Source organism: Nicotiana attenuata, chromosome 5, assembly GCF_001879085.1.
Source record: "Nicotiana attenuata strain UT chromosome 5, NIATTr2, whole genome shotgun sequence".
Lineage (NCBI taxonomy): Eukaryota > Viridiplantae > Streptophyta > Magnoliopsida > Solanales > Solanaceae > Nicotiana > Nicotiana attenuata.
Genome location: NC_031993.1, coordinates 34,984,886 through 34,998,127, shown reverse-complemented (window position 1 = coordinate 34,998,127; position 13,242 = coordinate 34,984,886). Strand labels below are relative to the sequence as shown.

General features: G+C 36.8%; 1 protein-coding gene across 1 annotated transcript; it reads left to right on the top strand.

Annotated features, from left to right (window-relative positions):
* Positions 6,182 to 9,808, top strand: LOC109226348 (gibberellin 2-beta-dioxygenase 1-like). Its single transcript, XM_019391134.1, has 3 exons — positions 6,182 to 6,640; positions 7,892 to 8,243; positions 9,484 to 9,808. The coding sequence occupies exons 1-3, from the start codon at positions 6,243 to 6,245 to the stop codon at positions 9,760 to 9,762; spliced, it is 1,029 nt and encodes a 342-aa protein (XP_019246679.1). The 5' UTR covers positions 6,182 to 6,242; the 3' UTR covers positions 9,763 to 9,808.

The window sequence follows — 13,242 nt, the reverse complement described above, 5'->3', positions numbered from 1 at the left end:
CTCCAAACCCTAACTCTCCCCACATACTCTCCTCTTCTCCTTCTTCACTCACAATACCCCTCACCTTCTTCCACTATGGTATGAGTGCCCCCCTTCTCTTTTCTTTTTATATTTTGTCGTTGTTATGCTAGTTTACTGTTGTTATAATGTAGCATTGGTGATAGGATTGTTGTTTAGCTTTTTCTTCTTGTTTTCTAGTTTAATTTTGTTTTTTACAAATGTTTGGTGAAGAGGCTGTGTACTGAATGTTTGGAATGGTGTTGCTGGTGGGCGATTGAATGTAGCAAGTGTGGGGTGTGTGGGTGTAGTGGCATATTTGATTTGGGGAAGTTTTCTTGATTCCCATGGGCCATGTATATGAAGATAATCGCCCTGCCCACAATGTGTTTGGGAAATTGCCTCAATGGAGATATAAGGGAATATTGTGACATAGTTGTGGTGAAGTCTGAGTAACCACCCATAGTCAGACATTTTGCACACGTCCTAATAGGCGTTTCTCTTTTTTACAGGTACTATGAGTTCATCACGTAAGAGACGAAACACCGGGCCCTCTGCTAGTGGTCCAGGAGGCTCCTCACGAGCTAGGGGCCAAGTCAGTGCAACTCAGTTCGATAGCACTCGGTTCGTATCTAAATCAGCGGAGACAAGGTACAATCAGAAAGCAGCTAAGAAGTTGCTCCATGAGGTTCATATCGATCAGACGGCATTGGAGACGGAGTGCCCAAATATGTTTAATGAGTTGAGGAGGTGTCAGTTGGACATCTTCTTTGAGGTCCCAGAGGAGGCTAATATTCAGCCGGTGAAGGAATTTTATGCGAACTTGCCTGAAAATGAGAATGAGGTTGTGACTGCGCGCAACACCCGGGTTAATGCATCTCTAGAGGCCATCCGCCGAGTGTATCGCCTCCCAGCATTCACGGGTGACGATCATTATATGATGTATCACCGCCCGAGGACTGAGTGGGAAACAATTCTGGATGTAATCTGTATCCCTGGCAAAGCATTCAAATGGATAGCACAACTGAAGACTCTACACTCACAGTCTCTTACTTGGGAGGCAAAGTGTTGGCTCACTGTCATCAACACCCGCCTGCTACCATCCAGCAATACTACTGATGTGAATAGGCCATGGGCAGCAATGATCTACTGCTTTATGACTCACCAAGGGTTTGATGTCGCCCGAGTCCTCCATGATGAAATGTTCATTAGATCGCCTGATCTAATCAAGGGCTACTACTTCCCTTCGCTAGTCACCCGACTGTGCCGCCTTGCTAAGGTCCCTGAGAACCTTCAAGTTGATGGGAAGTTACCTCTGAAGGCCCCATTCCGGGCAAAGAAAATTGGACTTGAGAGAAGAGAGCCAGTGACGGACAGTGATGACTCTACTGATGAGTCTGATGATGATGCTGGGGCAGCTGAGGTCACCGCACCTACTAGAAGGGACGAGGCAGGCCCATCACAGCCATGCCAGAGCACTAGCATGGCAGCTTTAGGGCAGGAGTTGACTGGGTTGCGTACCTCAGTCAATGATTTGAGTGCCCGTGTTGAGGAAGTGGCTGACAGGCGGGTGAAGTCAGAAAAGAAATTCTTAGGCTGGTTGTGAGCGCTGGGTCGTGCGTGCAATGTGAACCCAGACACCGTCTCTGACCAGGAGTGAGCCTCAGGGAAGTTCCTTTACCTTACTGTTCTTTACATTTGGAAGCCATGGGGCCATGTCTTCGTTTTAAGTGTGGGGTGAGGGATACTTCATTGTATGTTTGTAATTGTAACAATTAACTGTTTGCGTTGGTTGTTTTGTTGCTTTGACTGTTTTGCTGTTAGAATAGTAGTTCATTAGGTAAGTGGAAATAGTAAGTGACTTGTCCCGACTACGGATCTCTTTCGGCGGGGTTCTTGAGGAACTAAGTCGAGAAAAAAAATGGAATATAGAGACTCTTCCTGATGATGGATCCTTTTGACAATTTTCTTGAGCGAAGTTAGTCTAGAGAAAATACCAAAAAGATTTTTTATTTTATTTTTTAGGTAGTGTAGTAACTCTCCCTTGGTTTTTCTTTGGGCCACGGTTATTTTCCAAGGGTTTAGCTTGAACCGGGTATAGGTAGTTTTGTTTTTTTTGTTCGTTTTAGTTTTAGGTTACAAGCTAAAATAAAAAAAAAACCTTAGCGTTTCTACACCTGAACACGATAGACACTAGCGTGTAACGCTTAGCTTCAAGGATTGAATCTTGTTAAGTGCATTAAAATTGCATGTTTGTATCTAACTTGAACACTCAAAAGAGAAGGTCTTGATAAACTAATCCGGAGTGAGTCACGTGCCATGTGTATGTGAGTGTTACTGTATTCCATGTTGTACATTTGATGCCTAGAACTTGCCCTGTGTGTTTGCAAAACGAAATAGTAGCTTCATTCAGTTTTAGAAGTGATATAGGCATTTCTTTGTTGAGCCAGCCATATAAAGTAAACCCACCTGAATGCATTACATCTTAGTTAACCCCGTTGAGCCTATAAGCCTGTTTCTTTGGCAACCACAATGTGAACCTTACCCAATTGTTTGAATAGCCTGCTGTTTGAACCAATTTTCCTCTCACTAAGCGCTAGAAATGGTATTGAAAATATGCAAAAGCAAAAGTGTGGGATGGTGGTTTGGTTTTTGAACTGGAACCATAGAAATAGAGAAAAGGTGCAGAATGTTGAAGCATAAAAAGAGAAGCACCACGAAAAAAAAATATATAATATATTGTATGGTGATTGATAAGTGGTAGCTTGTACAAATTGCACCTAATTATGGGGATGTTTAAATAAATGTGGTGGAGTGTGGCTGACAAAACGATGATCTTGAAGTTTAACGTAATTGTATTAAAAGTGCTTAGGGAGGTTAGTCACTATATCCAAATATATCCTACCCGTCCCTTAGCCTACATTACAACCAAATAAGTCTTATTGATCTTCGACTGAGTGGGGCTCGATTAGTCAAGTACTACACTACGGGCAAGCCTATGGTGCATCTTTGTGGCATATGAATGTTCTTTTTGAGGGCGAGCGAATTCTGTCTATTTTAGTTCCTAATTGTTATCACTATCATTATATATGGAACTACTCTCTTGTGTGATGTGAAGGCATGTGATTCACAAAGGAAAGGTACGTCTTGACTCTTGTATAGAGTGGTTTGAGTAGGTGCGAATGTTACATGGTACGAAAGATTTGATTCTTAAGGTAAAGTTTGCTCACTACTAGGTGCAACTTTTGTGAAATGTTCATGGTGTGAGTCGTTGAGGGAAAAGCTTAGGGAAGGAATTTTGATGGAGTGTGGTGAATTGCTCAAGGACTAGAAATAATTTAAGTGTGGGGTGTTGATAGTAGGCTATATAGTTGATATTTACACCTTAATTGCTCATGCTTTGTTGTTGTTTTATAAGGTAAATTACCAACAAAATGCCTTAAATAATGTTATTTGGTTTCGCATGGAATATTATATGTGAGGAAGCAACAAGAAGTGTTTGGAGGCAATAATGTGAAGAAAACACCCACTCAAGAGGTACCCGAACACAGAGGAGCAGAAGAAAATGGCTTGGGCAAAAGTCCACCGCGACCGCGATGGACCGCGGTGCAACACGGGGAGATAAAACACAAAAACAGAATGGGCAGAGTTCACCGCGGTCGACAGCTGTCCACGCCGCGGCCGCTGTGAACTGTTCACGAACCTGGAAATTTGGGGGCCAAAGTGTAATTTCGGGGAAACTTTTGTAAAACCCTTATAAGCTGTAGAAACTCGCCCAAGATAGGGGGAGGCTTGTTTTAGACTACTTTTGGAGGAGGAACAAGTGTGAGAGATCACCCAAAAGCATTGTAGTTTCTTTATCTCTTTTATTTTCTTGCAATTTTACATTATGAACAATTTAGTAGTTTTCCCTTACTTTGTTATGAGTAGCTAAATCCTTTGTCTAGGATTTTGATGGAACCTATTGAATGATGAACTTCTTGATTATGTTAATATAGATTGCCAGTTAATCTCTATTTGTTCAACTACATATTTGTTGTAGTTAATTGACAGGATCCTCAATTAGCTGTGCCTATTTAGTGTGCATAACTCGGGAAAGAAACATATTTAGGTAGTTGTTGAACAATATCACTCCCAAGGTATAAGAGGGATCTATAACTGCGGGTTAAAGGTGGGATTAGGGATAACGAAGCCTTGGGTGCAATCTGTGAGCTGTAATAAACTAAGCTAGCTAGCGTATCTTGGGAGAGTGCGTCTAGTAAATTATTGTGATTACTCGGGAGAGATTTACGGTAAATAGAGTGCTCGTGATTGATAGAGATGTGTTGGTGAATTTATATGAAACATAACCGGAAGGAATTCCATCAATAGGGGAAATCATAGTCTTAGAACCTTCTCATAATTGTTTACAACTCAAGCATAGTTAGTTTTCAGCTGTCTATTTACTTTCAGTCTTAGTTATTAGTAATACCATCAACTGTGATTTATAAAGTTTGGGGAAGTTGATTCCATAGAATTGAGTACATCCAAAGAATGTAATTGATAGGTTAATTCCCTGTGGGTTCGACTCTGGGCATAAATACTCAGACTATATTTGCAACGTCCACGTGTCTTGTTATAAGGCATAGTTGGGCGTGATCACCGCACAAATATTTTTGACTTGTTTTAGACCATAAGTTTCAAAAGCCTTACGTTTTATATTTTTAAATCCATATCTATTCAAATTTCGCCATATAAAATTGAACGGAAAGAGTAAAACAACAACAACAAATCCAATGTAATCCCACAAGTGGGGTCTGAAAATGTAGCGTGTATGCAGACATTAATCCTATCTTGAGAAGGTAGAGAGGTTGTCTCCGGTAGACCCTTGGCTTAGGAAAGATAAGAAAGAAGGAGTAACAACAAACAACAACACCAGCAAACCAATCAGAAAATCGAAGCGAAAGAAACAACAAGTAATACCAGAAATCTAAGAATAATAAAATACAGGACGAACACCAAGTAATACACTAATACTACTAGAATAAACAAGATAAATAGCCTTCTACCTAATATTCTACCCTAATTCTCGACCTCCACGCTTCCTATCAAGGGTCATGTCCTCGGTAAGCTGGAGCATCGCCATGTCTTGGCTAATCACCTCACTCCAATATTTCTTCGACGTACCTCTGCATCTCCTTAGATCCTCCAAGACCAACCTTTCACACCTCCTCACTGGGGTATTTGTGTCTATCCTCTTTACATGCCTGAACCATCTAAGTCTCGCTTCTCATATGTTGTCCTCCAAAGGGACGACGCCCACCTTGTCCCGAATATCCTTATTCCTAATTTTATTTAACCTAGTATGCCGGCACATCTATCTCAACATCCTCATTTCTGCTACATTTATCTTCTAGACATGGGAGTTCTTAACTGGCTAACACTTAGCCCCATACAACACAGTCGATCTGACCACCGTGGTATAGAACTTACCTTTAAATTTGGATAAATTCGTATCACACATCACATAACGGAAGGAGTACAACATGTTAATGTAATATATCGACTAACAAAATAATGGGAAATCTTTTGCACAGCCAATATGTATAAATTTAATCCAAAAAACTTATAGTTTCATCGTAAACATTCCAAAAATACTTTCAGACTAATCCTTGATTTGGTAGGACACATGTTCAATGTCTTCAATGTCACTAGACTACCAACATATCCTTTGACAGTTCCAATGTACTTAACATTATTTTCGTTTTCCATTCTTTTTATCATTTTCCTTAACCCAAAAAAAAACTTATTATTATATGCTCAAGGAAAATAGTTTAAGTTGTAGACACTAAGTATAAAAGATATTTATACCATCATATTATTAAAATTAGGTAATTGCAAGCTATCTTTTTTAGTATACTAGTATTAATTGGTAACCTAGAATAAACTATAAGCAATTTATTATATCTTATAAGTAACATGTTAGATTACATTAATAATATAAGAAATTATTTACACTATCAATATATATAACTTAAATCCAAAGAAAAATATAAAGAACGAAAAAAAAAAAGAAACTCGGCGCCAGATGGCATAAACTGCCTAGCAAATACATACACCAGTATATACATGTGTGACTAAGCCAGAGATGGTTTTACTTTATATATAGTTTGTAACGCCTCCATCATTTGCACTCATGCAAGAAAACCAGCAATCTTTTTTCCCATTCCTCGTAGAAAAAGAAAAGAAATCTTGAAAATACAAATATGGTGGTTTCATCTAAACCAATTCTTGAAAAATTTTCTCACATTAAAACATGCAAACCCTATACTTCTGATGATAATATTCCAGTGATAGACATGTTAGACCCTCAAGCTAAATTCCATATTATAAAAGCATGTCAAGAATTTGGATTCTTTAAGGTTGTCAATCATGATGTTCCTAAAGAAACAATGACCAAATTAGAAGGTGATGCTTTTAAGTTCTTTAATTTGCCGCAGTGTGAGAAGGACAAAGCTGGCCCTGCTAATCCTTTTGGTTATGGTAACAAAAGAATTGGCTCAAATGGTGATGTTGGTTGGATTGAATATCTTCTCTTTGCTACAAATTCTGAACTCATTTCAGAGAAATCCGTTAATATTCCTGGAAACTCTCACCTTTCCTGGTAAGTGCAACAAACTCTTGAAATTTCCGAATGTGTTGTTTTTTGACAAAACCAAGAACGTGTCTTCTAACTATTTTTCCTTTTAACTAAGTATGCTATTTTTGTCCACGGATATTGCCGTTAGCAAATTTCTTTCTGCAACCATACTCTTTTTTAGTACTTCCTCCGTTTCATATTATTTGAGGTAGTTTGACTCGGAATGAAGTTTAAGAAAAAAGAAGAAGACTTTTGAAACTTGTGGTCTTAAAAGCTTAAGGGGTAAAAGGTTTATGGGGCCATGCCATTTGTGTGACTATAAAAACATCTCATTAAGGGCAAAAAGGGTAAAATGAAGAGTTTAAAGTTGAATTATTTTCAAATTTAAAAATGTTTCATTTGTTTTGAAACAAACTAAAAATGAAAGCACCTCATTTAATATGAATTAAATGAAACGGAGGGAGTAAAATTAAGAATATTGACTGGAATAGCCCAATTTTCCATAAGTCATTTATTCGTATATTCACTCATGCGACTTTCTTGAGTTACTCTATAGTGGAAAACATCGGTTAATATTTAATGTGTGTCGATGTGTTTGGCCATGACTTTACTTGAGAACACCGCGTCATTATTTGCAAGTTGAAGTATACAAAATACTGAATTTTAATATTTAAAATATCAATGAAATAGTAAATAACTTGTTCGAGTAATATTTGAAGCGAAACAATAATGATTTTCAGTCACAAAATTTTAAATAATTATCGAGTGAAACTCATGTTAAAACACAAATGCAACATTAAATACGTTTTTTTTTAAAAAAAAATCAACTTCAAATACTATTTTTCAACTTCAACCTGATATCATGCACACACCTACTTATATCTTATGAAGGAGATGTTCCACCTTCTGCGGTTTCTACATTTCGGATTTGAATATATAGGACTATTACTCCCTCTGTTCCAACTTATGTAACACTCTTTTCTTTTTAGGCAATTCGAAAAAGAATAAAACGTTCCTATATTTTTCAATAATTTAATTGTGAACTTATCATTTTATTCTTAATTTGATGATATATAGCCAAATAAAAATTTTACGCCTTATTTTTAGAGAAATTTTAAATCATTCTTAAACTTCATGCATAATCAGATATTACATAAATTGGGACGGAGTTAGGAATATATACTACTCCGCAAAAAGTGAACCCTAATTAGACAAGGAAAAGCACCATTTCTTTTATATTTTTCTAACTTTATTTTCCTTCCTGTTTGTATACAGGTCTGCTCTCAATGAATATGTGTCAGCAGTGAGAAATATAGCATGTCTTGTGTTGGAAATGATAGCAGAAGGATTAAAAATGGAGCCAAAGAATGTGCTAAGTAAGCTGCTAAGGGATCAAAAGAGTGACTCTTGCTTTAGGATAAATCACTATCGACCATGCACACAACTTGAAACATTGAGTGGAGGTAGAAATTTGATTGGTTTTGGAGAGCATACAGACCCACAAGTAATATCAGTTATAAGATCTAACAACACAACTGGTTTGCAAATCTGCCTCAGAGATGGGACATGGGTCTCAGTACCACCTGATCACTACTCCTTTTTCATCATTGTTGGTGATTCCTTGCAGGTAATAAAAATTTTCATGTCTATAAACCAGACAATCCCCAAGTAAATTAATCACCAAATGTATTTTTAATTGGGGAACGTCAGCTTTCACAACTTACATTCTAGTGATACTAGCATAAGGACAGTGCAATGCACAAACCATCTCGCATTCATGCACGGTCTAAGGAAAGGCCGCACATCCTAATACAAGCGTTAATGGTTGCTTTTATCGTTCGAAATCATGACCTATAAGTCACAAAATGACTATACGATGAGCTCTCAGAACTTACAGAGTCTAGTGGTACTAGTAGAAGACTTTCACTATAAATATACGTTGAATTCTCACTATTTGCTATCCTTTTCTAATCCTTACGATAACAATAAACCCAATTTAATTTCGCAAGTGAGGTCTGGGGAAGGTAGTATATACACAACTTTTTTCCTACCTTATGAAGGTAAAAAAAAACTGTTTTCGATAGACCTTCGACTCACTATTCGTTGTCCTTTTCTGATCCTTGTGTAGTAAAAAGAATTTAAATTAAAAAATAATAAAATGTCTTAGCTTATCAAGAATTTTTAATCCTAGAAAATATTTCTGTTTCTTTTTTCCTTTCCTCCCGACGTGGATTCTAGCTAGCGTTTGGACATACATTTGATTGAAACTTGAAAAAAGAGTTTTTGAAGTTGTGTTGAAAAATAATTTTTGAAAGTTGAAGACATGCATTTTATTTGAAGAAAAGTTGAAGTTTTGTGAGTGGATCGGAAGAAAAAAGTTCACTCAAAAACTGCCCTAAATTAGTTTTTGGGAACTTGGAAATTTTTGAGGTTTTTTCCCCAAAATATGATCATATTCCATAAACAAACAATGTTTCAAAAAATAAAATAAAAAAATAAAGCCAAAATCTATGGCCAAACTAGAGCTTAATTCTTGCTTATTCTTTACATCCCAAGTCTATGACGGTTTAGTTTCTTTCTTCTGTTTTTCTTTCTTTTCCCTCTTACAATAATTATTGTTTTTAATTTTTATGCACTAACAAAGAAAAAATATCTATACAATCAGATTATTTATATGACAATTACAAGTAAATATCTATATAAGCACAAATTTTTTTAAATGGTAGTAATCTTCTATACTTGGTTAATTAACTACGCTGATTTGGCAAAATACTTTTAACGTTATCAGTGTATACAACTTAAATACTTTTATCTAATTGAAATTTTTGGGTTTATTTTAACTTTGTTTCTATGTGGTTTAATGGCAGGTAATGACTAATGGGAGATTTAGGAGTGTAAGGCACAGAGTGTTGGTGAACAGTTTGAAATCAAGGTTATCAATGATCTATTTTGGTGGACCGCCTTTGAGTGAAAAAATAGCACCTTTATCTTGTTTAATGGAGGAAGGAGAAGAAAGTTTGTACAAGGAATTTACATGGGGTGAATACAAGAAATCAGCCTACTTGACAAGGTTGGGTGATAATAGGCTAGGATTGTTTGAGAAAAAAATTAAAGTACGACAATATGGTCATAATTTGCTAATTTAGGTAGGATTTTGTCATCCAATAGACAGGTTTGGAAAGATTTTGGCCTTGGTTGGAACCCCTAGGTAGAGAAAACCAAGATTTTGTTTTGTTGTTAATTTCATCACCTTTTGTGTGTGTGTGTTTAATGGAAAAAAAAATACCCCTGTATTACTATAATAAATATCATGTAATCATCATCGTGTCGTCTCTTTGTATGCTTGTGGTGAAGGCTTTGGTTTTCTTAGCTAGTTTAATTTCTATTGCGTGTGTCGTAAGTCCTACTTCCAATAGAAAGAGTAAATTGCCGGTACGATTCGTTAAATAAGAGAGAGAATCTTAGGCCGAACAAATCACTGGCTCAGAAGGGCTGCAATAATAACTTTCGTTCTAATGGTTCGCTTTGCTGCTAGGGTGCAATTGCTTTTTGTGACACTTAGAATGTACGTAATGTACACTCTTTTTCGCACCATAGGATTAAAATGTTTTACAACATGTAAAAGTCCACAGTACGGCCTTGGACGCAGTGATGTATTTTCATGCACATCGATAAGTATAAACAGTTAGTATTATTAGTGGGCGTTTGGACATAAGAATGGTAAAATTAAAAAAAAAAAAAAAGGAAAAAATATTTCAAGTGAAAATTGTATTTGAAAATTAGAGTTGTATTTGGACATGAATATAAGTTTGGGTTGTTTTTGAAGTTTTGTGAGTGATCTAAGTAAAAATGTTGAAAAACAACTTTTTGGAGTTTTTCAAATTTTCGAAAAATTCCAAAATTCATCTTCAAGTGAAAATTAGAATTTTATGGCCAAATACTAATTTCGAAAAAAAGTAAAAAAATATCGAAAAAATATGAAAAAATTCTTATATCCAAACAGGCTCTTAATTGGTTGACACGTTTTCAGACAAACACTTCCACTTGTATATATTCTTGCAGTTGTGCTCTTCCCTTCACTTGAGTCGGATCGAGTTCCATGTATATGGTTCAGCTAGGTTTGTTAGGCACATGAAGTATAACTTAATTTTTATCTAGCCTATATATATATATCATGAAATGCATGTCAGAATTATCTTCTAATTCTGGTGGGGTGTATACAATTACGGGTGGTTTAGTTTACTGAACCATGCTAATTCATATGTGCCGCGGCCTTTTTTCTCGCGAAATCGGATTTCGACATGTAACAACTCTTTTAAGGAAGGTGTTAAAAGAGATAGTCGCCACCTAACGGATTAAGGTGCGTTAGGGCACCTATTTGGAGAGAACTTTGTTTAACCAGTTTGCGTCACCAAAAATCGGGTAAGTGCTCGAAATTACCTCAAAGAAAAGGTATTAGGCACTCTTCGAGGTCCACAACTGTGGGTCCCGGCCGAACTTAATTATATGAATTAGTCTATGAGATCAAAGATAAGAAAAACAAGGAATATGGGAAGTTCATTATTAAACAAAAATACTTGACTGAAAGACAAGGTCACTACTAAAAAATCTGGTTTTAGCGACGGACAAATTCTGTAGCTAAATAGAAAAAATCCTTCGCTAATCTCATTTAGCGACGGATTAGCAATAGATTATTAAGAAATTCAGCTAGCTACAGGCGTCGACAGATTAGCGACGACATTCGTAGCTAATTCCAGTTTTTTTTGTAGTGGGGGGGGGGGGGGGGTATCCTAAATTTTTTAGCCTAAAGGATGACCCCGTGCAACATAAATAATACTTCGTAACTCCCTCAAGATGGGTGTTACTGATATTATTCAACGGTCACAGACTATCAACTCCTGCTACCCAATTACTATCTTTAAGTTGTTACCTAAAGCTCACTGGTTGATTCTAAACCGTACCATATGCGTGCACTACCCGTCCCATGCCTGTGGTCCAAGAGGCTTTGGACCTCTATTTAGGTAGTTCTAGACCTTAACTTAGGTTGCGCAAAAGGAAAAATACTAAGCGGCAGACAAAAACAGTTAGGACTTTCATTTATAAGCAAATAAGGGCTCAAATTAGCCTCCACAATTAGACAACAAATGCACGCAGGTCAGATTAACAAGGACAGTTGCCGATTTTACACTAATTAAAGTTATTGAATCCTATAGGCATGGTCTCTATGTGATTCTGGATTTTAATGGACAGGGAGTTTCATATGTAGAAGCCAATTCCTTAATGCGATTTCTAAAAGACTACGCGATCACCTACTGATTATACATTGTAAGTGGTTAAACGGAGGCATGATATCTAGGTGATTTATGCACAGTGGCAGGTCACAGATCCAGAATTATTTGTTGAATCCTATATGCATGCTTTCTAGTGAGAGTAACAGCACAGTGTTTGGAAACTTGTGAACAGACGGGCAGAAATGATAATTTGGTTGATTCAAACCTATAGGCATGCTTTCTACAATTTATTCCAATTTTAGATCATATAGACATGATTTCTATAATTTGCAAACAAAACGGCATGCGAATGAGGTTTTGCACACACATTGAATATACAATTTCCTGTAGGCATGGTTTCTAACACAATTAAACCAAGTATTGAACCTACAGGCAGAATTGCTAACATATAATGGTTGAACATAATAGGATACCTATAGGCATACTTTCTAACACACAATAACTGAACATGCGATAACAAATTGTTGAACCTATAGGAAGGATTTCTCCCTACTTGTTGCAAGTATACGATATCCCTTTCCCAATTTCACTAACACCCCAAAATATTATTACAATAATTATTACAGACCCAAAAATGAGTGTAGTGAATTATAGAATAAGTATAACTATAGGGAGCGTACAGCAGGCCCAAATAAACCTGGACATGCTAGGCCTTAAAATCACAATAGCTCTAGAAGGCCTTGTTCATAGATACAACATGACCAATGGTGAGTGATTACCCATGTTTCAAGGATAAGCATACAGAACCCAAATCTGTAACGTGTCAGAGTTTCCAAGGGCTTCAAGAACCCAGACAGTGCTCACATTAGAGAAATTGATCAGAAACAACTCAAGGAAGATTAGGTAACAAATCCTAGTGTGTCAGAGTTCCCAAGGGTCTCACATGGACCCCGAGCAGTGCTCACACTAGTGAGGTCAAGGAAAGAACCTAAATAGCCTTGGCTTTCAGCCAGCTAAGAATCAGGATTCAGAATAGCATAGGTAGCAAATGAGAGAGAGTGGGAAATGGTTAAGGGACAGAATTTTGAAAAGATGTACTTAATTTTAGGAAGCAGACATAGCAAAGTTTAAAACACAGAACAGTTGATCGAAAGGTCAACAAGACTTGGAAACAGGTTTATCATTTAGCAAAACAATACATAGGCAGAATCATATTCAAAGAGTTAGGGAGAAACAAATTTGCAGGATTTACAAAGATGGTCGTACACAGGTGCATAATACCAGCCAAGTTAAAACCTAAAAAGGTCCAATTTATTCTAAGTATACATCCCAATATCAAAAGAAAGCCATGTTAACTCACATTAGGAAACAAAACAACATTTAGACATGGTAGGG

Excerpts from the sequence above, each read along its gene's own strand:
- LOC109226348 (XM_019391134.1), top strand. The coding sequence starts at position 6,243 with ATGGTGGTTTCATCTAAACCAATTCTTGAAAAATTTTCTCACATTAAA. Across the intron at positions 6,641-7,891 it reads GGAAACTCTCACCTTTCCTG|GTCTGCTCTCAATGAATATG; the intron begins GTAAGTGCAACA and ends GTTTGTATACAG. Across the intron at positions 8,244-9,483 it reads TTGTTGGTGATTCCTTGCAG|GTAATGACTAATGGGAGATT; the intron begins GTAATAAAAATT and ends GTTTAATGGCAG.